At 46.1% G+C, this 24,574-nt stretch overlaps 1 protein-coding gene across 2 annotated transcripts in view; it reads right to left on the bottom strand.

Moving 5' to 3' along the window:
* Window positions 1-2,142: 2,142 nt before the first annotated feature.
* The window catches only part of TLR5 (toll like receptor 5), a 30,888-nt gene continuing 8,456 nt past the window's right edge, over window positions 2,143-24,574 (bottom strand). For both annotated transcript variants that reach the window (XM_023203673.1, XM_023203676.1), the window contains 2 exons: window positions 21,952-22,117; window positions 2,143-5,773 (listed from right to left, as the gene is read on the bottom strand). In XM_023203673.1, the coding sequence (XP_023059441.1) occupies window positions 3,193-5,769 (2,577 nt within the window). In that variant the 5' untranslated portion in view covers window positions 5,770-5,773; window positions 21,952-22,117 and the 3' untranslated portion in view covers window positions 2,143-3,192. The remainder of the gene's footprint in view (window positions 5,774-21,951; window positions 22,118-24,574) is intronic.

Consider the following 24,574-nt stretch of genomic DNA (forward strand, 5'->3'; position numbering starts at 1 on the left):
CAAAAGATGCCTTTTAAATGTGTTTCATTAGGAAAATTACCTATAATTTGTGTTTTTAAATAAGAAGATTAGAAAAGGCTGTGGGATAGACTTCTTTCCTATGTTGAGAGTTATCTGTGTTTCAGCTTGTTCTTCCTGTAAATACACCCGCACTTGTCATTTTACATGTCCCAGGTTTGGTTTGGAAAATAGAGTCATAGCGATGGTCACCCAAACCAAGGGAAGTCCCTGTTGTAGCACTACCTCCAACCCCTAGCCAGACTAGGAAACCCCTTTCCCTAGGAGTTTCTTACAAGGTGTTCTGACCAGGAGATTTCTTCAGTGTCCTGGGTGCCCCTTCTGCACTCCCTAGAGCTGGGGGAAAACCATGGCTGAACAGCAGGTGGGACAGGACAGCATGAACCGAGGCAGAGTGGTCTTTCCAGTCTTCCTGATTTGCAGCTATACCTGTTACTGGCACAGTATACTTTTGTTTGGTTTTATTGTATTTCTTTCTTTCTTTTTCTTTTCCTTTTTTTTTTTTTTTTTTTTGAGTTAGGATCTCACTCTGTCACCCAGGAGTACAATAGTGCCATCTTGGCTCACTGCAATCTCCACCTCTTGGGTTCGAGGAATTCTCCTGCCTCAGCCTCCCTAGTAGCTGGGATTACAGGCGTGCACCACCATGCCCAGCTAATTTTTGTATTTTTAGTAGAGATGGGTTTTCACCATGTTGGGCAGGCTGGTCTCAAACTCCTGACCTCAAGTGATTGGCTCACCTTGGCCTCCCAAAGTGCTGGGATTACAGGCATGAGCCACCAGTGCTTGGCCCTGTTTTACTGTATTTCTTAGCACAAGGTTCCAGGAGACCTTATTCACTGCAAATTCATGTGGGTTCTGTTTTCCTCCCCACCCCTTCAGCTCTCCATTCTAGCCCTGCTCCCAGCTGCTTATCCAGGCTGCCACTGTCCCACTACCCAGGAGCCCTGTGCCACGCCTGGCCATTTGAAATGGTGTTCAGGGGTGTCTGACAGCCTGTGGTCTCCTGCCCTCTTCAGCTCACCACTCAGCACCTCCATGGACATCTTGCTCCTTCAGGCCCTCATCCTCCCTGCGCCTCCTGTGCAAAGTCTAATAACAGCAGGTGTTGACATGAGGAAAGCTGGGCTTCCCAATATACTTCATTGATCCACAAGACATTTATTAAGCACATACTGTGGGCCAGGCACCATAATGGGCCTGCGATACACAGATGAACAAGACAAGGTCCTGACTGCAGTGTCTCACAAACTAAGCCGTTCACACACATACACAAACACACTGGCGCAACACAATGTCATGTATCTGTGACAGAAAATCTGTCACTGGGGTCAAGAGGGATGGGCAGTCGTGCTAATCAAGGAAATTCACCAGGCAGACAGGTGGTAGGATGGGGAGAAGAAATTCCATGGGGAGGAAGAAGCATGGGCAGATGTATAGGTGGGAAACCCATGAATGGTCCCAAAACCATAAGTGATCTGCTATAGCCAGTGAGGGCAGGACACAGAAGACAAGGTCTTTCCTCAGGGAACTTATCTTCTAGAGGGGTGGGCGGCCAGGCAGGCTTAGAACAAAGGAAACAGGAAGTGGTAGTAAGAGCTACTTTTAAAAGACCAGATAAAGTGTCAAGAGTTTTCACAAAAGGGAGACAGGACTTTGGGTTGGAGGGATCCCAGGGAGCTTCATGGGCTGGATTTTGAACATGTAGGATGGATGTGCAGAGATGGCAGAAGAATCCAGAGGAAAGAGGAAGAGTGGGGCCTGCATGGTGTGCATGAAAATAATGCCATCACTGGGTGCAGGGCAAGCTTGGTCTCATTGATTTTAAGTGGCCAAAAGAAGTTGGGATGAGAATAGCATGATAGCGTGTGTGTGTGTGTGTGTGTGTGTGTGTGTGTGTGTGTGTGTGTATTGGAGGAGTCAGGATTGAGGGGCCCAGTGAGGGGAAGAAGGTGACAGTCTGGAGAGCTGAGGAGGTGACCTGGAGTTATGCTGGACTTGGAGGAGGCAGTGTGTGAAGCTATGGCAAAGCTATTTTGGCACAGTTTCCTTGCTTTAAATGTTCTTAGTCCTTTTGCAAAAACACATTTCTATATTAATAAACATGAAAAAAGGAACAGAATGGAAAATACACATAGATTTCATTTAAGATAAAAAAATACAACTTCAATGAAATTGCAACTGCCCCCAGAAGGCCTTCAGTGTATGTGTTCTCTTGTGGTCATTAGGGCAACAAAGGAAAAGATCTGAGAGGCCCTGACATCCTTGGCCAATTTAATTTTCACAGGAATTCCATGACATAGATGCTGTTATGTGAGAAAATGTAGGCCCAGCAAGGGCATACCATGGCCCAGGTTACACAGCTAATACACAGCTGACTCAGAACTCAACCCAGGATCTGTGTGCAAAGTCCGTATTTTTCATGTAACAGCCTGAGCGGCTGATCAATGAGGTGTGCTAGGAAATAAAGCTGAAAAGGTAGGTTGGTGATAAATCATGGAAGGTCTTGAAGGCCAGGCTGAAATAAAGGCAGCATGTGAAAGAAAGTTCTTGGCTCACTAGGGCGAGACCTGGAGAAGCTGAAGGTAAGAACATGAAGTGCAGTACAGCCACAAGAGAGGGAGTGACTCTCATTCATCCCAGCTTCTTTGGGGCCACCTCTTATCTACAAGACAAAGTGTGACTGGCACTCAACAGTGGCATTGTTTCTGTGGCAAAAGAAGGAAATGTGCCTCTGCTTCTGTTTGTTTTGTACTTAATGTTGTTTTGCAAAACACAGAGAACCCAGAATCATGGACCATCTCATTTTTGAGCTGAATGCTAGAGAAAGCACGTCAGCCATCTGCAGCTTCTCCCAAGTGTCCTTCCCATGATTAGGGATACATTCCATAATCAACACAGCAGGACAGAACAGTATTATTGGATCTGAAAGAAAACCAATGGAGACTGGGAATCTCTAAAGGCAGCTGCAATTTTCTAGATCTATTTTTTTCCATTTGGAGGTTAGTGAGACAGAACATGGTGTTGATATGAAAATCGAGAGATTTATGTTGTTTTCATAGTAGCAAAAAGAAAAAAAAAATCTCCGGAGAGGACCACAAAATGGTAACTTGGTGCAAATACAAAGTGAAGAGTTATTGGTGGCTTGAGATAGGTTGGAAATTGCTCCTTTGATTAGGAGATGGTTGCTATAGTTTGCAATGGAATGTTACTGTCTTTCTTCTTTTCTTTTTCTTTCTTTAGTATCTGTTGAGAGAGTTTATGAAGAAACCAGCCAACATCCTGGAGATCCTCAGGCCACCTCAAGTACTGCTGTTTCTGTACAAAGCCTCTAATGGATTGATGTTTCATCAACTGGTACTGGGACAAGGACCCAACCACCACCATGATGAGAGCACTGTTAAGGTCAGATAAGCACCTGCCCTGGGCATAACTGAAGGCTTCAAGGCACCAGCCATCTCTAAGGAAGTGTCTGCTCACAAGACAAACAATCTTTCTACTGTTCCAGATGGCATGCTGGATATTGGTAATGTGGTTTTCTCCTGGGACAAAGTCTCTTTCTTCAAAGCACAGGTTAAATCTGTTTTGGTCACTGTATTGAGTGTCCAAGTGTTTGAGCAAAGCATTCTGCACCCATGCGAAATCTTTGCTGCTGAAGCACAAATAGGCATCATATTTGTACATATCAGGTTCTGTGCCCTGGGGATGGTACTTGAACACCAGTCTCTGGGCTGTCTTATAACAGATAAAACAGAAGCCCCGGAACTTCGTGACTGTGAGGATGGTCACGAGGAACAGAGCCACAGTGACAGTGCATACAATGAAAAGGGAGAACTTTAGGGACTTTAAGACTTCCTCTTCATCACAAGCTTCCGTGGAAAGAGAGAAGAGGGAAACCCCAGAGAGCGAGTCAGGGTACATGCAATATATGTCTGCATGAGGCCCAGCTATAGTGACACTGGTGTGATTAAGCCAATGGATAAAAGTGCTAATTGCACATTCACAAATGAACTTGTTATGAGTTATATTCAAGACACTAAGTGATACAAATAAATCAGGATCGGGAGCTAGGAGCTGATTCCCAGATATGTCAAGGATCTTTAAATTAGCCGGTAAATCATTGTGAGAAAGAACTGTCAGCCTGTTGGAGTTGAGGCTTAGTCGCTTTAATGCAGTCAGATGGCTAAATACTCCTGGTGGAAGGGAATTAAGATAATTATTATTCAAATACAGAACTTGAAGATGAGAAAGTCCCTCAAAAACATCCCAACAGAGCTCAGTGTCCCAGGCAAGTTTCAACATATTTTCTCCAAGGAAAAGCTGTTCTAAGCTGGGATTCTCTGAAGGGGTTTGATCTCCACTACAAGAGGATAAGCGATTTTGATTTAAAATGAGAATCTGGAGATGAGGTACCCGTAGGAGAAAGTAGAGAATATCTAGATTTTCTAGCCTGTTTTCTGATAAGTGGATGAAGTTGGCTGTAAGGTTGATCTCTGACAAAGTCACTAGTTTATTGCCACTCAAGAAGATGTCAGGTATGCTTGGAATAAAATGAATGGTTGTAAGAGCGTTGTCTCGGAGATCCAAGGTGTGTAAGTTTTCCAGGAATTTGAATGTTTGGTCTTGAATTATTCCAATGTGATTCTTTTGCAAATCAATGTAGGCTACCTTAGGTAGTCCATAGAAATTCGAACTGTAAAGTTCCCCCAGTAGGTTATACGACAAATTGAGAACTTGAAGGTTGTCAAGTCCGTAAAATGCTTCAACTGCAATCTTATTTATCTTGTTGTAGGCAAGGTTCAGAACCTGCAAATCCTGGAGTGTCTCAAAGACTCGGGAGTTCAGGGAGAAGATAAACCCATGTGAAAGGTCCAGGTGTCTCACTGAACTTCTGGCCAGGCCAGCAAATGTGTTCTGGTCAGGATCTTTGATGTTATGGAAGCCAAACCCGGCACCCATGATGTGGTGCGCAAGAATCAAAGAGAAGGCCTGGCTTTTGCTGATGGCATTGCTAAAGTTTCCTGTGATATCCACTGTCCAGCCATTTCCAGAAACATCTAGTATCTCCAGCACCATGTTTCTGAATGGGTTCATGCATTTTCCCCAGTCCACTGAGACTCTGCTATACAAGTTATTAGCTGCGAGGCTGAAAAAGGAGAGCATTTTCCCTTGGAGGGGCTCGAGCTCATGTTCACATACAAGAAATATTTGGTTGGAGGAAAAATCTATGGACTTCAAGGAATTCAGCTTCCCAAATGAAGGATGAAGGTAAAGGCTATGAATCTGATTTTTGGATAGATCCAAGCGAGTTAAAGACTTTAAATTTCTGAAATAACCATCTCTCAATACAGCATCGGAGAGACCACAGAAATACAGTCTAAGTTCAAACAGATGGAATAGTCCCTGAAAAGCATCTGGATGCAAGAAGTATATCTGACTACCTCCCAGGTCCAAGATTCTAAGGTTGGGCAGGTTTCTGAAGGCCTCCTTGTCAATAGTCAAGGGGGTATACTGGTTCCCGAGCTCCAGCAGCTGCAGCTGTTCCAGAAAGGGGAAGGATGAAACAGTGACTGTCTGGATATAGTTGAAGCTCAGCAGGAGCCTCTCAGTGGTGTTGAGGACCTGGGGGACCTGGGTGAGGTTGCAGAAACGATAAAAGGCTATTTGGCCATCAAAGGAGCAGGAAGGAAATCCAAACACAGGACTGGCCACAAGCACCACTCCTAGGAGAAGGTCCAGGTGGTCTCCCATGATCCTATGGAGAAGAAGGGAGAATGAAAACACAGGCATTTAAGCTCGAGGTATTGCACTTGGGTCTTCAGATCCTGGGGGTATTCTCTATGATGTTCCTGCTCCCTTTGACCCCTTCATTCCTCTGACTCCACAAACGTGGCTGCTGGCAGATACAGACAAAGCTATTCTTACTCTCTTTCTGTTTTTTTGAGACAGGGTCTTGCTCTGTCGCCCAGACTGTAGGGCAGTGGCACCATCACGGCTCACTGCCACCTCCGCCTCCCGCGTTCAAACCATCCTCCCATCTCAGCCTCCTGATTAGCTGGAACTACAGACATGTGCCACCGTACCTGGCTAATTTTTGTATTTTTAGTAGAAATGGGGTTTCACCACATTGCCCAGGCTGGTCTCCAACTTGTGGGCTCAAGCGACCTGCCCGCCTCAACCTCCTAAAGTGCTGGGATTACAGGTATGAGTCACTACACCTGGCCTATTCTTGCTCTCTTTCTATCAAACACTTATGTTGAATTCTCTATATACTAGGCACTATTCTAGGTACTTAAAAAACATTTCACTTAATCTTTTAAAAAATTTTATTTATTATTCTAAATTAAAATTTAAAAATTGAGATGGGGTATCGCTTTGTTGCCCAGGCTGGTCTTGAACTCCTGAGCTGAAGTGATCCTCCCACCTCGGCCTCCCAACGTGCTGGGATTACAGGCATGAGCCACTGCACCCTGCCTGCACTTAATCTTTATAATAACTCTACGTTTGTTCATTCATTCATTTTTTCATTCATGATTTGCTGACGGGAGTTGGAGAAAACAGCAGGAAGAGACACAGTGTTGCTTCACTTCAGCCAGGCACCCTGTTCCTAGCCCACAGAAAGTTCGGCTGATGGGTGGAAAATAAATTCACTGTTTTTCTCCCTTAACTTGTCTAGGCTACTGGCCCATCTCTGTTTATCCGACCTTTCTCCACACACAGTCCATCCCATCATGCAGAAATCGGGCACTTTCTGGCATCCCTACAAAGAGTCAGATGTGATGGGCTTAATAAAAGTGTGATAAGTGCCTAGTGCTCTCCTGGCAGCTGTGTGAGTGTGTGAGTGTACAACAATAAACAGAGACTGGCCCACTTGCTTAAGTCCTGTGGGGGAGCTGACTGTCTGTCTGGGTGGGTTGAGTGTTTCCTTCATGGATGCAGCAGAAATGGTGCTCAACAAATGTGTCTGGCTTATGTTCCAAGTATTGTGCTGGGTGCTATGAAGAGAAAACGCACAAGAACCCCACCCACAGAGCACTTGGTGTCTGTTATTTGCATAGCACCTCCATCTTTGGTGCCTGCTATGCATTCCATTTGCTCTAAATGTAACGAAAGGCCTCTGTTGGAAGGTAAAGGAAGAGTTACATAGCTCAGAGGGCAGGTGAATGAGAGGAAAAATAAATGAAAGAAACAGGAAGAAGGCAATGGTTTATAAAGAGCATGAATCCTATGATCACATGAGACAACATCACTGGCAAAGGTGTCAACACCAGAAGAGATTAAGCCTGGAGCAGTCACGGTGCTGGAGGTAAGCTATCTCTAACGAGGCTGTGCTTTGTGTTGGGGCTGATGTATGGTGGGGTTTCCACAGAAACTGTGAGGCCGTGGCACACAAGCTACAGCAAATCAGAAGTAGGCATCGATGCCTGGGTTGACTCGAAATATCAAACTCAGGCATCTGATAATTGTTAGGAAAAACTTGGTGAGAATGTTTATCACCACTCTGAATTTCTCCCTCATCTTAGTAAATGGCTTCACCATATCCATCCAGAGACTCAGGATGACAACATAGCAGAGTCACCCTCATTCTTTTAAACATCACCCCCATATCCAATCCATCAGCAAGTCCTGTTGGTGCCACCTCCCAAGCCTATTCACTGCCCTACTGTAAGCCACCGCCATCTCTTTGTGTGGGCCAGACTGGAGACTCCTCACTGGCTCTCTTATTTCTGGTCTTCCTTTCATTTTCCAGCCAGCAGCCAGCATGATCTTTTAAAAACATAATCTAGTTGATATCATTCCTCTTTGTACAGGGCCCTTTCCTTCCTTCCCACTGTACTTGGAATAAAATCCTACGAGGACTTACATGAGTCAGCTCTTGACTGTCTTGTCAACATTATCTTGAATAGTTTTTCTACTCAATAACTCACTAAAAAAAAATTTGCTGAGTACCTATTATGTGTCAGGCACGGTTTTATTTATCATTTATTTATTTGAGACAGGGTCTCACTCTGTCACCCAGGCTGGAGTGCAGTGGTGCTATCTCAGCTCACTGCAACCTCTGCCTCCCAGGTTCAAGTGATCCTCCCACCTCAGCCTCCTGAGTAGCTTGGATTAGAAGTGTGTGCCACCCACGCCCGGCTAATTTTTGTATTTTCAGCAGAAACGGGGTTTCAGCATGTTGGCCAGGCTGTTCTTCAACTCCTGACCTCAAGTGATCCGCCGGCCTCAGCCTCCCAAAGTGCTGGGATTACAGGCGTGAGCCAGCACACCAAGCCTTGGGCATTGTTTTAGGAGCTGGAGATACAGCTGTGAACAAAATGGACCAAGCCTGCCCTCGTGGAGCTTACATTCTGGTGGACGGAAGAGGTGATAGACAACAAAAGGAAGAGGAAATATGTACTGACAGGTGGAGGTAAGTGCAATGGAGGAAAGTAAAGTGGGAAAAAGGAGATGGGGTGCCAGGGCTGGGGTGGTGGCTGCTATTTATGGAGAGGAGACAGGAAAGGTGTCTCTGATGTAATGAGATTAGGGCAGGGGTCTGAAGGAAGTAAGGAAAAATGTGGAGAGGCCCAGTGTTTGAGGGAGAGGAGCGGCCAGCACCAAAGTCCTGGGGTGGAAGTTCCAGCCATCCTGGAATACACATGTGGTCCGTCATTCCAATCTCTTTCCAGTCTCGGGATCTTGGCACGTGCTGCCTCCTCCATGTGAACCCTCTTCTTTCTGCTCTTACTGCGACTGGATCTCATACCAGTGTTTCCTCAGCGCCTTCTCCTGCACACACCATTTGAAATAACTCCCCCGCCCAGTTACTCTTTCAAAAACCATCTTATTTCCATCAAAGCAATGATCACAGCCCTTAATTGTTTTGTCTATTTGGTTGCTTATTTATCATACTTAACATCTCTTCCCCTGGTAGACTATATTCTCCACACAGCAAACAGTTAGAAAGAAGCATGGTGCTCACAAAAAAAAAAGGAAAGAGTATGTTGAATATGTTGAATGAACAACACTGCCATCAACAGAAAGATAAAGGGATTGGATCTGTTCAAGGACCTTTGCCTCAGTGCATTTTATCTGTAACACTCTCTAAAAGCAGTGGCTCCTGATGGGGACAGCTGCCTTCTAGGAAGCTGTAAATTTGCAGGCTTGCTTTTTGGTTGTCGCAGTGACAGGGGTGGGTATCCCCCCTGTAATCAGGATGGCATAATAATGTATGTCAATGAAAAGAGCCAAACTGTAAAATATTTGAAGAGATTTATTCTGAGTCAAATACGAGGGCCATGGCCCATGACACAGCCTTCAGGAGACCCTGAGAATGTGTGCCCAAGGTGGTCAGGATGCAGCTTGGTTTTATATATTTTTGGGAGACATGAGACATCAGTCAAATACATTTAAGATACACATTGGTCTGGTCCAGAAGCACGAGACAACTTGAGGGGCGGGGAGGAGCTTCCAATTTATAGGTAGACTTAAAATTTTTCTAATTGGCAATTGGTTGAAAGAGTTATCAATAGAGGCCAGGTGTGGTGGCTCATGCCTGTAATCCCAGCACTTTGGGAGGCTGAGGCAGGCAGATCGCTTGAGGTCAGGGTTGGAGACCAGCCTGGCCAACATGGCAAAACCCCATCTCTACTAAAAATACAAAAATTAGCCAGGCATGGTGGTGTGTGCCTGAAATCCTAGCTACTCAGGAGGCTGAGGCAGGAGAGTTGCTTGAACCCAGGAGGCAGAGGTTGCAGTGAGCTGAGCTTGTGCCATTGTACTCCAGCCTGGGTGACACAGCGAGACTCCATCTCAAAAAAAAAAAAAAAAAAAAAAGAGTTCTCAAAAGGAAAGAATGCCTGGGTTGGGATAGGAGGTTGTGGAGTCCAAAGTTTGATCATGCAGATGAAGCCTCCAGGTAGCCAGCTACAGAGAACAGAATGTAAATGCCTCTCATCAGACCTAAGGTCTGCGTTGATGTTAATGTTGGCGGGTTTAATGAGGCATTTTCAGCCCCCACTTCCATCATGGCCTAAACCAGACTTGTAAGTTAAATTTTTGAGTGCCCTGACCTAGAAGGAAGTCCATTCAGATGGGCCGGGCACAGTGTGTCTCTCCTGTAATCCCAGCACTTTGGGAGGCTGAGGCAGGCGGATCACCTGAGGTCAGGGATTTGAGACCAGGAGGCAGAGTTGCAGTGAGCTGAGCTTGTGCCACTGCACTCCAGCCTGGGTGACACAGAGAGACTCCATCTCAAAAAAAAGAGAAAGAATAAAGAAAGACCATTCAAATGGTTGTGGGGCCTTTGAATTTAATTTTTGGTTTACATGTGCATGACAGTCCTGTACCATGCAGAATCGGCCAGCATCCACACAGCTGTAGGATGTCCTGCCCAAAGTCCCTAAGGGTCAAAAACTTGCTCAAAATTACCTCAGAATGTAACTTTGTGTTATATGCTGAAAAAATAGTTTTTGCACTGTTTTAATATATACTGAACTTTTCAGGAATGCAACTACTATGTCAGTCTAGGCAATTGTCAATCTAGGAAAGACTGTACCTTGTTTAGTTTGGACCTTTATAAAGTGTTATAAACCAAAAACAAAATTCTAAGCTCCCCAACTGACTGATGGACCCCTCTCTTGGCCAAGAGAAGGGGCCTGAAAAACTAGTTCAGGCCATGATGAGAAAGGTGAGGGAGTCAGACACGCCTCATTATACCCTCCTCCCTTTGGAATTCAGGAACAACTGACCAGTATTAACATTAAAACAGACATCTTCAGACTGATAGAACAGACTCTTTGTAGCAATAAGATACCAACACAATAGGCCTGGCACAGTGGTTCATACCTGTAATCCCAGCACTTTGGGAGGTCAAGGTGGGTGGATCAGCTAAGGTCAGGAGTTCAAGACCAGCTTGGCTGACATGGTGGAACCCCGTCTCTACTAAAAATACAAAAAATTAGCCGGGCAGGGTGGTGGCATCTGTATTGGGGAGGTTGAAGCATGAGAATCACTTGAACCCAGGAGGGAGAGGTTGCAGAGATCATGCCACTGCACTCCAGCCTGGGCAACAGAGTGAGACTGTCTCAAAAATAAAATAAAATAAAATAAATAAAATAAAATAAAATACACAACAGATAGCAGGATCTGGAATACATTTAAGTATTTTACCCCAAAATAGAATAATTCTTTGACATATTTTGAAAGGGCCCTGCACAGCTGTCTCTTGTGGGAAAATCTACATCTGTAGAGAATCCCCTTTCCTTTCCAGGTCTTTTCCTGATCCAGGAGAGATTTAATTAAGAGTCTGGCACCTTTTTAGTTCTCATGAAAGAGACATTTACCATCTATTCTCTCTAAAGCCTGCTACCTGGAGGCTTCATCTGCATAAGAACCTTTCTTCACAACCCCTTGATTCCAGGACTTCAGATAAAAACTTAATTCTTTCAGCGAATTGCCAACCAGAAAGTCTTTTAATCCATCTATGACTTGGAAGCCCCAGGCTTTGAGTTGTCCTCCCTTTCAGACCAAACCAATGCATACCCCACATAGATTGATTGATATCTCGTGTCTCTCTACAATATATAAAACCAAGCTGTAGCCCCAACACCTTAGGCACATGTCCTCAGGACTTCCTGAGGCTGTCACAGGTTGTGGTCCTCACATTTGGCTTGGAATAAACCTCTTGAAATATTTCACAGAGTCTGACTCTTTTTTGTTGACAGTGTTATTCAGCATTTCAGAAAATCACTTCATGGTGGCCAGTGCCTCTGTGGAGAGTCAAACAATGTCACACACTGTACCCGTCTGCACCATATGGTGACAGCATTTATGTGTGAGCAAATTTACTTAGTCCTCATTTCAAAATGTCAAGTGTAATACAAAAGTTTGAGAAGAGGCAGGGTGTGGAGGTTCACTCCAGTGATCCCAGCACTTGGGGAGGCCAAGGCGGGTAGATCACTTGATCCCAGAAGTTTAAGACCAGCCTAGGCAACATGGCAAAAACCGATATCTACAAAAAAATGCAAAAATTAGCTGGGCATGGTGGTGCATACCCGTAGTCCCAGCTACTCGGGAGGCTGAGGTGAGAGGATAGCTGAGGCCTGGGAGTTTGAGGCTGCAGTAAGCTGTGTTTGTGCCACTGCACTCCAGCCTGGGCAACAGAGTAAGACCCTGCCTTGGAAAAAAATGTTTAAGAAGTGTCAGTTGAATATTATCTTACTTCTCTTAAATCCAAGCATCTTCTTTATAAGTAGGTGTGAGTGTTTAACTCATTTCATCTTCTAGTTGCACACAAGCATTCACAGGCTGAGACATGTACCAACTCATTATAAATTACTTCCCCTTTTATTTCTTTTTTATATCCCAGTTAGGACAGTATATTGATTTCTATAAAATTATGCATGTAGGTGGATTATGTTACATCTATGAATGTCATTTCAAAATAATAAAGAGGTCATTTCAAATATTTGTTATAAAACGGAGGCCTGGGTCTGACAGTGCTGCAGTGCTGAGAGGTAAAGCTTCCAGGTCTTTTTCCACATTCCTTACAGGCACTCTGATGATGAAAGCCAGGAATTCTGTGAATCCTATGTATTCTTTTCACCTACATAGTCTGTGATTATTTTGTTTTGTTTGAGACAGAGTCTCACTCTGCTGTCCAGGCTGGAGTGCAGTGGTGTGATTACAGCTCACTGCAGCCTCAATTTCCTGGGCTCAAGTGATCCTCCCACCTCAGCCTCCTGAGTAGCTGGGACCACAGGTACATACCACCATGCCAGCTAATGTTTGCACTTTTTTTGTAGAGACAGGGTTTTGCCATATTGTCCAGACAGGTCTCGAACTCCTGGGCTCAAGCAATCAGCCCACCTCCGCCTCCCAAAGTGCTGGGATTACATACATGTGCCTGGCCAGTGTTTGTTTCTTTTGTAGGTGATGAGATTGAGTAATGCAAACTAAAAACTGGTCAGGAGTTGGAGACCAGTCTGGACAACATGGTGAAACCCAACTCTACTAAAAATTCAAAAATTAGCTGTGTGCAGTGGCGGGCGCCTGTAATTCCAGCTACTTGGGAGGCTGAAGCAGGCGAAACCCTTGAACTCAGGTGATGGAGGCTGTAGTGAGCCAAAATCATGCCATTGCAGTCCAGCCTGGGCAACAAGACCAAGACTCTAAAAAAAAAAAAAAAAAGAAAGAAGAAGAAAGGATTGGAACCCCCTTTATGGTAGCACAGTTTTAGCCAAGTTAAATGCTTAAAAATGCATAATAAATATAGCACTTGACTTTGAAAATGACCTGCAGTTTGCTTGCGGAAGTGGGCATTTGAAGGGTTGCAGCTTGTGAGTTATCTTATTTTTATTTTTTGAGATGAAGTCTCAATCTGTCACCCAGGCTGGAATGCAGTCCAGCTTACTGCAGCCTCCGCCTCCCAGGCTCAAGTGATTCTCCTGTCTCAGCCTCCTGAGTAGCTGGGATTACAGGTGTGTACCACTATGCCCAGCTAATTTTTGTACTTTTAGTAGAGATGGCGTTTCACCAAGTTGCCCAGGGTGGTCTCGATCTTCTGACCTCAGGCGATCCACCCACTGTCATGCATGTCCGTGTGAAGAGACCACCAAACAGGTTTTGTGTGAGCAACATGGCAGTTTATTTCACCTGGGTGCAGGCGGGCTGAGTCCAAAAAGAGAGTCAGAAAAGGGAGATAAGGGTGGGGCCATCTTGTAGGATTTGGGTAGGTAAAGGAAAATTATAGTCAAAGGGGGGTTGTTCTCTGGCAGGCAGGAGTGGGGGTTACAAGGTGCTCAGTGGGGGAGCTTTTTGAGCCAGGATGAGCCAGGAAAAGGAATTTCGCAAGATGATATCATCGCTTAAGGCAAGGACCGGCCATTTTCACTTCTTTTGTGGTGGAATGTCATTGGTTAAGGTGAGGCAGGGCATTTGCATTTCTTTTGTGATTCTTCAGTTACTTCAGACCATCTGGGCGTACACGTGCAAGTCACAGGGGATGCGATGGCTTGGCTTGGGCTCAGAGGCCTGACATCCACCTCGGCCTTCCAAATTGCTGGGATTACAGGCGTGAGCCACTGCACCCAGCCAGTGAATTATTGTGAATGGGGGAAGAAGGGTTATTTGATATCAGAGGGGAAGTTACAGCAACAGATGTGGGTGCATGTGGCTTAAATCACACATGGAGAATGAGGTAGCTGACTAATATTGGAGGTGTATTTTGCATATTTTTTGTGTTTTGGCACAGCTGAGTGCAGTTTTCTGCCTTTACATGCAAGAAATTACACATAAGCAAATGTGAAATTCACATTCTTGAATATGTTAATATTATTCTCTAGCATATCAATAATCTTCCCAACACATCAATCATGTTAGAAACAAGTTTACATTCCAAAACAAGCCTTATAGCAGCACTGACTCTACTCTAATTCAAGGATTACAGTTCAAATTAAGAGTAGAAAAGATGCAGGTTCTATATATGATTCTACCCCCTGCACCTGCGAGGCAGAGTATGGAGAACCTGTGGGACTGTCTTGAAAATCAGCCCTGGGAATGAGTGCAGACTCAGACCCTAATGAGCTCAGGGACTTGGGCAGAGCGCCTCACTCCTCACAGTCTCAGTGTTCTCAAGTTTCATTGAAAGACTGAACAAGATTAGTAGCTTTCAGCCTTGGCTACACATTAGAATCACCTGGGAAGTCTTCAGACCCAGGAAGCCCAGACTGACCACAGATGCATTAAATGAGCCTCTTTGGGGTTGGTGGTGGTGGTGGTGGTGGTGGTGGGTGGGGGGAGGAGGTGGTGTGCTCTCTCAGGAATCTGTATCCGTAGCCATTGTGTGAATTTTATACACATTCAAATTTGAGGATCACTGATGGAAACCAATGGTTCTCAAAGTTGACTACACACTGGAATCACCAGGGGACTTTAAAAAAATGCAAGTGTGTGGGTCCCATCTGAGAAAGGCTGATTTAGTTGGTGTGGAGTGTGGTTTGGGCAGCTGGGGTTGTTCAGAGTCTTCAGGTGATTCCACCAGCAGAGAGTCTGATCACCTGGTCTTCTGGTTGCAACCCTGACTGCACCCTAGAACCACGTGGGCTGCTTAAAAACAGTACTGACTCAAAAAATGAAACACAGAACTAATTGCTGCATGACCCAGCAATTCCACTTCTAGGTGTACACCCAAAAGAATTGGAAGCAGAAGCTCAACAGATATTTGCACACCAATATTCATAGCAGTATCACTCACAATAGCCAAAGGGTGGAAACAACCCACATGTCCACCAATGAATGAATAAATGAACAAAATCTGTTGTCCATATAATAGGATATTTTTTCAGCCTTAAAAAGGAATGGAATTCTGACACATGGTATAAGATGGATGAACTTTGAAGACATTATGCTGAGTAAAATAAGCGAGTCACAAAAGAACAAATATTGCAAGAATCCACTTATAAGAGATATCTACCCTAGAACTTAAAGTATATAAAAAAAAAGATATCTAGAACAGATAAATTCAAAGAGACAGAAAGTAGAGCAGAAGTTACCAGGGGCTAGGAGGAGGGAAGGATGGGGAGTTAGTGTTTAATGGGCAGAGTTTCAATCTGAGATGATGAAAACGTTCTGGAGACGAACAGAGGTGAATGTACTTAATGTCACTGAACTGTCTGCTTAAAAATTACTACCATGGACATTTTTTATACAATGAAAATTATATGTCTATTTTTCCACAATTTAAAAAATTAAATTAAACCCAAAAAACCCACTACAAATACCCAAACCTGGCTTCCCAATATTCCAGTTCCACAGGCCTCTGAGGCCTGGAAAGTGCATTTTATATCCATATCCCAGTTACTTTGATGTTAGTGGTCTCAGGCCATGCTTTGAGAAGTATTGGTCTAACGGATCGCCTCCAACTCAGAAACCAAGTGATTCTCTTAGATGAAGGAGGGCTGGTAAGAAAATCTGAGGGCTGTTGAGTATTGGGTTTTTATTATTAAGGCTGATTTAACTTGTATCTAGGGCTTTGAGGGGGAAAAACAGAAACAGAACAATCAATGCAGGCTTCAATACTCCTGCCAAGCACTGTTAATTAAGATAATGAGACCAGAGGGAGAAGGGTCAGTACCCCTTTCATTTGAGCTGAATTCATTTAGCTTTAATCCCAGCCATTAGCTGGGCTGGTTCCCTTTCTTGACTTAATTGCCTGGACAGCAGAGCTGCTCACCTACGCCTGGGGAGTTATGGGCCATGGTATCTCTGCAGCAAAAACACAGCCTGCATTTCAGGGGTGCCTCTGCTCCTGGGGCACCACAGCATGCGGATGCCTCCAGCTGCGCCAGGGCTGCTCCTGTGCCAAGTTAATGCTTGATCCCTAACAGATAATTCCAGTCACAGGCTCGCTGGCAGACCTGGGGTTCTGAGTGGGGCTTGGGTTGGCTGTGCTCAGGTGGAAGCTACAGAGGGAATGCTTCTCCTGGTAGGTGCTGGGCCCAAACCTGGAGGGCCATTGGAACAGCAAGCATGGAGGACTCACTGTCTGAGAAAAACACTAATTCACTTCCAAATGGGTGTCTGAGAGAGTTTCTCCAAATTCACACACGTATAAAATTCCTGGACCAATTCCAAATGTGGGTACAGAATGTGGGTTTAGCCTTGGGTAAAGGCTCGAGGGCAGTGGACAAAGTGAACTCTTCCAGGACAAATACATTCTCTAGATCCATAATATAGCATCCCACTGGAATCATGCCCACCAAATGGGCATTGTCAAGTCCAAAACATTGCTAGGGCCACAGTCCCTCCAGGCCAGCATTCTGCTTCTGACAACAGTTCCAATAAAACAGACAGGGGATTGCACTGCCATTAACCTCAGCACTTGCTCCCCAGGTGCAACTCTAACTTCCTTCATAAAGCGCCATGACTTTAAAGCTTTGCTGGAGTGATTGCTTTTTCATTCAGCACTACCTCTTCTTGCACTGTATCTGGAACTTTTGTTTGTCCTACAGTTACTCCCACTATGTGCCCGTCTCTCCTCAACAGGAGTCCCTGCTGGGGCTCTACAGACTCCAGAGCAGTGGTGCCCACAGTGCAGTCTCGGAACCCCCACCACCAGCAGCAGCAGCACCTGGGCTTAGCGAGCAATGCAAATTACGGGGCTTTATCCCAGCCCCACTGAATCAGAAGCTCTGGGGCTCAGACCTGGCAGTGTTTTTAATGCATCTGGGTCATTCTGATGCATACCCATGTCTGAGAACCACGAGGCTAGAGTCTGGAGGGAGGACAGAAATAGACACAAATCCCTATAATACCATATGGTGGGTTACCCTCGCCTGTACGCTCCTCCCCACACAGCTGGGAGCTCCCTCCCTTTGCTCATCTTCCCAGTCTTTTGTAGATACTATTACTGGGTACCATTACGGTAGGTACCATTTTACGGATGAGGAAACTGAAGCCCTGAGAAGTTAAGTAACTTAAGGCCAAGCAGCTCTGTCTACTGCATGTTAGCCTCTAAACCTAGCATCTCTGGGCATGGCTGCATGTGTTGTTCAGGACTGGACCACGGTCTCGTTCCAGTACATCTCTCAGCCATCATCTGCTGATCTGTGGTCACTTTCCCTCAATCATAAAGGGCTTTGGCCCTGGGTCCCAGTGGCAGGTTAGCCTCTCAGCCTCTCCTCCCCTTCTACCTTCATCTTCATGTGGAGGTCCACCTTACCCCCAGAGTCGTTTACTCCTGACAATGGAACGATGTGAGAGTGAGGCAGAATAGGGTCTGGAAGCAGGCAACCTAAGGCTGTTTCACGCTGACGTCCTAGAACTAAACTGAAAGGAAAACCCAAACTTTCCACGCCTAAGTAACAAAAGGACCAGACGCTACTCCCTTTGTCCTTTTCTGCGCAGCAGATGGGAAATTGGCTGTCTGCAACCAATCAGACTGATTGCAGGTGAGTTTTCATTGGCAACTTTGTAACTTCACTCTAGCCTCTGAATGGCTGCTGTCCACAACCAATCAGACTGATTCCCTGCCGAGTCTTCATTTGCATAGAAGAATAACTGTAACTTCTTCCTAGCCTCTGATTGGTTGCTTTTTGCAACCAATCAGGTATTTGCACAGGAGCCTGGCCTTTGTAACTTCACTTCAGCCTCTGGTCGGCTGCTTTCTGCAACCAATCAGCCTGATTGCGGGCCACCACTTCATTTACATAAGGTGAGCATGAAGTGGCCAATGGGAAACCTCTAGCAGGTATTTGGACCCAAGAAGATTCTGCATCCAGGCCCCTGAGCCTGGCTTGGCTCTGCTCCCACACTATGGAGTGTACTTTCGTTTTCAATAAATCCCTGCTTTTGTTCTTTTGTTGCTTCACTCTGCTTTGCTGGGCGTTTTGTCCAATTCTTTGTTCAAAACCCCAAGAACCTGGACATCTTGCAGTCACGACCCTCTACCGGTGAAAGGAGGGCCTTGTCTCCGACCCTCCTCACAACCGCCCCCTCCAGCTGTTGTGCGCGCTCACTTCTCCACACCATTCCCTGATGGCCTTGAAAGTGCCCTTGAGCCGTCCCTGCCTTTCACGGTGTCAGCCTCCTCATGCCTCCTCACCATTCCAGGCACTCCGGGCTTTCTCTTCAAACCCTCTTTGGACACCTCCAACTGCTGCGCCTCCTTGCTCTTCTAACCCATCTGCCAGTCTCCTGCATGTCTACACCTGACGGCAGGGCTCCGGTCGCGTGTACGCGCCAGGCACATTGGGGCCCACATAAATGTGCAGTGTTCAACACGCCAATGTGGTCAGCACCATTTCTCCACGTCTCCTCTTTCTCTTTCTCCTGCAGTGATCCCACTCCTTCACCAGGTTGCCCTTGCCCCTAGCCCACCAGGCCCGGTCCCTCAGCAGCGGACCTGCAGCCAGTCTGACAAGGAAGGCCCTGCTCGGACCCGGAGCGCGCTGCTGCCCTCTACCGGTCATCCGTGCGGCCGGACACCATGTCAGGAGCGGCGCCCGCGAGGAGGGCTCTGCAGTAGTCCCTGGGAGCAGCATCCAGCAGCGCCACTGGGAGGGGAAGCTGGGGTCAGGCAGGTGTGACTGGGCCCTAGGCAGCTCATACGCAGGCTAACGAGGTGAGGGAGGGAGAGCAGCTCACTCGTGCAAACATGAGTGCAAAATGCACTCCACAGCCAGGAACAGGCAGTCCGTTCATGTGAGCAAAACGGAAAGCGAGCTCCTACCTAGGTTTCTCCTCAGACCCATCACACGCCTGAGCAGCAACAGTCATTAGCATCAGGGATTAACACAGCGGGGTTTAAGTCTGACGACTGACTACTGTTATCTAAAGAGGACTCAGAATCAGCACACGAGGCTTCGGTGCACTGCAGAATGGTTGATTTATTTACTGATGCCCGGTGGTCTCATTATGGTCTGTTTGCCTCTCTAGGTCTTTATGATTCCGTAATGCAAAGCACATCTATTAAGTGTAGCCTAAATTTCCCTTTCATGTGCACTTTTATGTGCAGCCTTTGTTCCATTAGCAATGGGTGGGGGTTGGGGGGTACCCTGAGAGACTGTCAAATGCCCTGCCAAATTCCTAGAGTTGCTAGAAAAGGGTAACTGTCAGGATGGAAACGAGCTGAGTTCTCTGTGACTCACCATTCAGAAACACAGGCTGACATACAGGGATCCCCACACCATTCCACAGAGCTGCAGACCACCTACTAAACCTCCTAGAAATTTGTCCACAGTTGCTGTCAAGCACGCTGGGTTGTGGTTTAAAAGCCCACCTGTGTCCCATTTTGTGAATCAGAATTTTGTTCCGGAGGCCAGGTATTGTTTGGTTCTCTTTGGCTCACCGTGTTGCCAGCACCTAGAATGTAGTATGTTGGCAAATATCTGCTGAATGAATGAATTTGCTCACATCCTGCCTGGTGCCTCCTTCCCTCTTCGTGGCCCTGCAGAAAAGGCTGCTAGGTGCAGAGAGCTCCTCTGCCAGTTCTCTGGGTTCCTTGGATGGGCTGGTCTGAGAAGGACTTGGGCAGATTCAGAACAGCCACATGTCACTTGCTTGCTTCTTTCTCTCCTACATGGGCCATCACTTCTCTCCTGTCAGGGAGTGGTTATCTGCTAGTATTACACCATTGCACCATCTGCTTCTCAGAGTGAGCTTGTTGCTTCTTCCTTATCTGAACAGAGCTTGAAAAATCATTTTGCATATTTGTAGCATTTCCCCCAAATTCAGAGCATTTAGGGCTATGGCCTGAGACCCTTCTCACTGGTCAGACACTGCCTCATACTCATCTTTGCTCATGGATCCTTATTTCTGTCTTTAGTGTACATATCCTTAAAATCTAACCAGGAGGGTGAGGTCATTCTGGTTTCCTTAATTCCCAGCTGGAGGAAGCCTCAAGCAGGGCATCAATGCTGTTGGTGGCCAGTTCTGTGAATTTCACATCAGGATGCCTCCAGCATCCATTCCCCTTCTTCCAATTCTACAGCCACTGCTCGGCCGCAAGGCTCCACTGCCTCCTCTCTAGATATGGGAGACACCACCTTGCTAGGCTCCCAGAGTAAGCCTGACCCTGACACACACACCCCTTGCTACCTGAGGGGGCTTCCTAGGGCATGACTCTGATTAGAAGTCTTCACTGATTCCTCATGCCCATATCACTCAAACTCTTCAGGATGACCTCAGGGTCCCCACCACAGACTCTAAGTAAATTCTGGAATGGCTGACAGGAGAGGCCCTCAGTGCTTGAACCCTTTCATTTCACAGAGGGGGAAACTCCAGCCACCCTGCCTTCCTGGCTGTATCTACACTGGCGTCCCATCACTGCCTTGTGCTTGACGTCTAACTTGCCATTCCCAGAGTCTGCCCTCCACCTGATCTCTCGGCTTAGGCTGGTCCCAGGGCTTAGAATGCTCGTGCACATCTCATCTGCTCATCCCATTCCAACTGCCCCATTGAAGGCCACCTCAGAGGCCACCTCTGCCATGAGACTTCTACGTGCACTTCTCATACTTCTACGTGCACTAGTTTCTTTTGTTTTGAGGCAAGGTCTCGCTCTGTTACCCAGGCTGGAGTACAGTGGTGCAATCAGGGCTTACTGCAGCCACATCCCTCTGGGCTCAAGTGATGCTCCCACCTCAGCTTCCCAGGTAGTTGGGACTACAGGCTTGCACCACCATGCCCAGCTAATTTTGTTGTTGTTGTTTTTATTTTGTAGAGACAGGGTTCCACCATGTTGCCCAGGCTGGTCTCGAACTCCTGGGATCCAGCGATTCATCTGCCTCAGCCTCCCAAGTGTTGGGATTACAGGCATGAGCCACCACGCCCAGCCTACATACACTCTTCATCTCCCTCCCCTGGTATTGTGGGTACATCTCCATCATGGCACGTTTATTACATTATGCCTTCTCCACTAGATTGTAAGTCTTGAGGGGCAGGCACTCAGTTTTATTCACACAGGATCCTCCTGTAGTACTTGGCACAACTTAAGTACCCCAGCAATATTTTTCCCTATTAATATTTTGAAGATAGGACTGGGCATGGTGACTCATGCCTGTAATTCCAGCACTTTCAGAGGCCAAGATGGGAGGATTGCTTGAGCCCAGGAGTTCCATACTACCCTGGGCCACATAGTGAGACCTTATCTCTACAAAAAATAGAAAAATTAGCCAGGCATGCTGGTGTGCACCTGTGGTCTGAGCTCTTTGGGAGACTGAGGCAGGAGGATCCGTTGAGCCTAAGAGTTTGAGGCTGCAATGAACTATGATCACACTGCTATATTCCAGCCTGGTCAACAGAGAGACCCTATCTCAAATATACATACATATGTATATTTGTACATATGTATATAAATGTACAAATATGTATAAATTTGTATATGTATCACACACACACACACACACACACACAGACACACACACATGATACATTTTTACCAGAAGCACTTACCTCCTTGTCCTAGCAGAAGGGACTTCTAATATGTTCTTATTCTAGGGGCAGAGGGCCCCCTGGTTGTTTAAAGACTTCAGTTCCTGAGACTATAGGAATCTCATCACAGTGATGGCAGTCAGTATTTTATTTTTTGGCCAATCAGGAGAAAGGGCTTTTTGTTTTCCTAAGGAAGAACAGGAAAGCTAATTAAGAAGACGAAACCAAAAAAATTATGTAGGTATTTTTCTGTGCCATACAGCAGTTTTCTTGTGGAAGAATTGCAAACTTTCTGTGTATCTCTACTAAATGGAATTTTAATTGGAAAAGATCAAGACCAGTTTGTAAATCAAGGTGTACAGAACACCAAGGTTGAAGGGATCTTGAAAAATCTCTGGCCCAACCTCTTGTTCAGAAGGTGGATGCCTAAGCCATTCAGTTCCTCTGGGACCTAAAAATCTCTTCCATGACATTTCTGGGGTCATTTGGTTTCTAAAGACTCAAGAACAAGGATGAGGACAATTCCACTGTCCCTATTGTCCAGTGAGCAGAGAACCTCCAGACAAAATGGTCTGGTGGCTCTCCAGGGACAAATAGAACTAAGGTCACCATCAGAGTGAGACTTCTAAGCAGTACATCTAGGTAAATTATGGTTGTGTTAGAAGACAGTGCACAGTTACTGGATTTCGGGTTTCGGGTGAACAATGTCCTGGAAGTTGAAGAGTTGACTTATACTGCTTTTCATTATTTTATAGATGATTAACGCAGAGAGGTTAAGAACTTGTCTAAGATCTCATATTTATTACATTGTGGAGCTCGGATTTGAATCCAGCTGCAAACTTAGTTGTCACTGTGACCTTTAAACAGAATCAAAATTCAATATGCTGCAAAACATCCACAGGGTCTCAAAGCGAGCTCGGAACCTGAAACGGCCCGAGACCTCCTTGAAACGGTGATTCTGATTCATCAGGGCTGTGGCTGCGGGACCTGAAAGTCTGCATTTCTAACGAGCTCCCAGGTGATGCTGCTGCTGGTCCACTGACCACACTGTTAGCGGTGAGAACCTAAGAGCCTGTAATTCACCTCCCTGCTCATTATCCCCATGCCCATGTGAGCTGCCTCATTCTTCCAGGATGAAGCATGACTAAGATGCTGCACGACTGGTTTTGAGAAGGGGCTATACTAATACATTCACTCCCCCCCTCCCCATTTTTCTCAGCGCTGAAGAGTGAAGCATCAGAGAGTGCCTCAAAGAAGATTCATGTGAGGCTTTGAGGAGGAAGGGATGGACGGGTCATATCGCTTTACTAGAAGCTAAGGAAACAGGACAGCTTGGCTGCTACTTCTCTGGTTTCAGGAGAGGCGCTTTCCCTGGAGACCAGCAGAGGGCGCACAAGGGGCACGGACCGAGGGGGAGGAGCCCGCGGAGACGCAGGGGGAGAGTCGAGCGGGGCGGGGAGGAGCTGCAAGCCGCCCTGAGCTGAGCTCCGCTGGGACGTTCCTATCGCTTGCGCAACAGAGTGCATCTAGACATTTCAATGACAACTAAGTTTGTAGCTAGATTCAAATCCTAGCTCCACAGTTTAGTAGGTGTGTGAGCTTGGGCAAGTGCTGAACCTCTCTGAGCATCAGTTTACTGCCTATAAAATCACAGCAGTAATAGTTTCTACCTCCCACTCCTGCCGCCCCCTACCCTGGCAGCAACAGCCTGCTTCAGGCTTGCAAGGATCCTCCAGTGCCCAAACCAGAGGATCCAGTTACCCATGCTTAATACTCCCAACAGTTCTTGCTTGCTGAAGTAGGCAGCCATCATTTACGCAACTACCCCTCACCAGAAACGCCTTCCCTTTAGAACACCACTGAAGTGGAAAGTGAGAGAGGGAAAGGACATTTCTCAAGGCACTGCGGTGATTTTGTGTTTCTTTAGCATGAGTGGGAAATTACGGGAAAGCTTCCTCTGTTTTCTTCACTGTCTTTAGGTGGTGATTCCCAGCATCAGAAAACAACAAAAACAGCAGCAACAAAGGCGCTGATACTCTGAAAATAGTTATGTTGAAAACTCACATGGTTTAGGTACAGAATGGCTTCCCTGTTGTCAGCACATTGTAACTCTTTATTACACAATTTTAAAGCATCATTTTGTCTGAGTGATATTAAAAACGAACAACTAGCATAACATTTAAAATCGTCGGGAAAAGGTAGCTCGTCCACAAGGTGAACATCCCTGTGTCCAGGTTCAGACAGCGCCAATATTCTCAATTAGAAAATTAACATCTGAGGCTCCGACATTCTCCCTGGATGCTACTCAGCTAAATCCTGTGTATTGATGAGCAAAGTCAATTGCCAGGAAAGCTGGGCAACTGTAAGGTCAGGGAGCTGGAGCAGATGAGAGTAGGGAAGTCCAATATAGCATCCCTGAAAGTAATGACACAATCTGCTAAGCGCTGCAAAAATCATTTGGATTGTGATGTAAATTGGAAACAGTTGTGGTGGGGATGGTGACCGGGGACTAGGAACCCTATTAAACTGATCGGTTAGACACGGAATAGGAATGTGAAGAGAAAGTATCAAACACTTGAGAACTGTTCTGAGAGGGATGTGTAGTCTGTGCTGGGCTAGCAAAGGCATCAAGAGAAAGTTTTCC

The sequence above is a fragment of the Piliocolobus tephrosceles genome, chromosome 1 (genome assembly GCF_002776525.5).
Source record: "Piliocolobus tephrosceles isolate RC106 chromosome 1, ASM277652v3, whole genome shotgun sequence".
Classification (NCBI taxonomy): Eukaryota; Metazoa; Chordata; class Mammalia; order Primates; family Cercopithecidae; genus Piliocolobus; species Piliocolobus tephrosceles.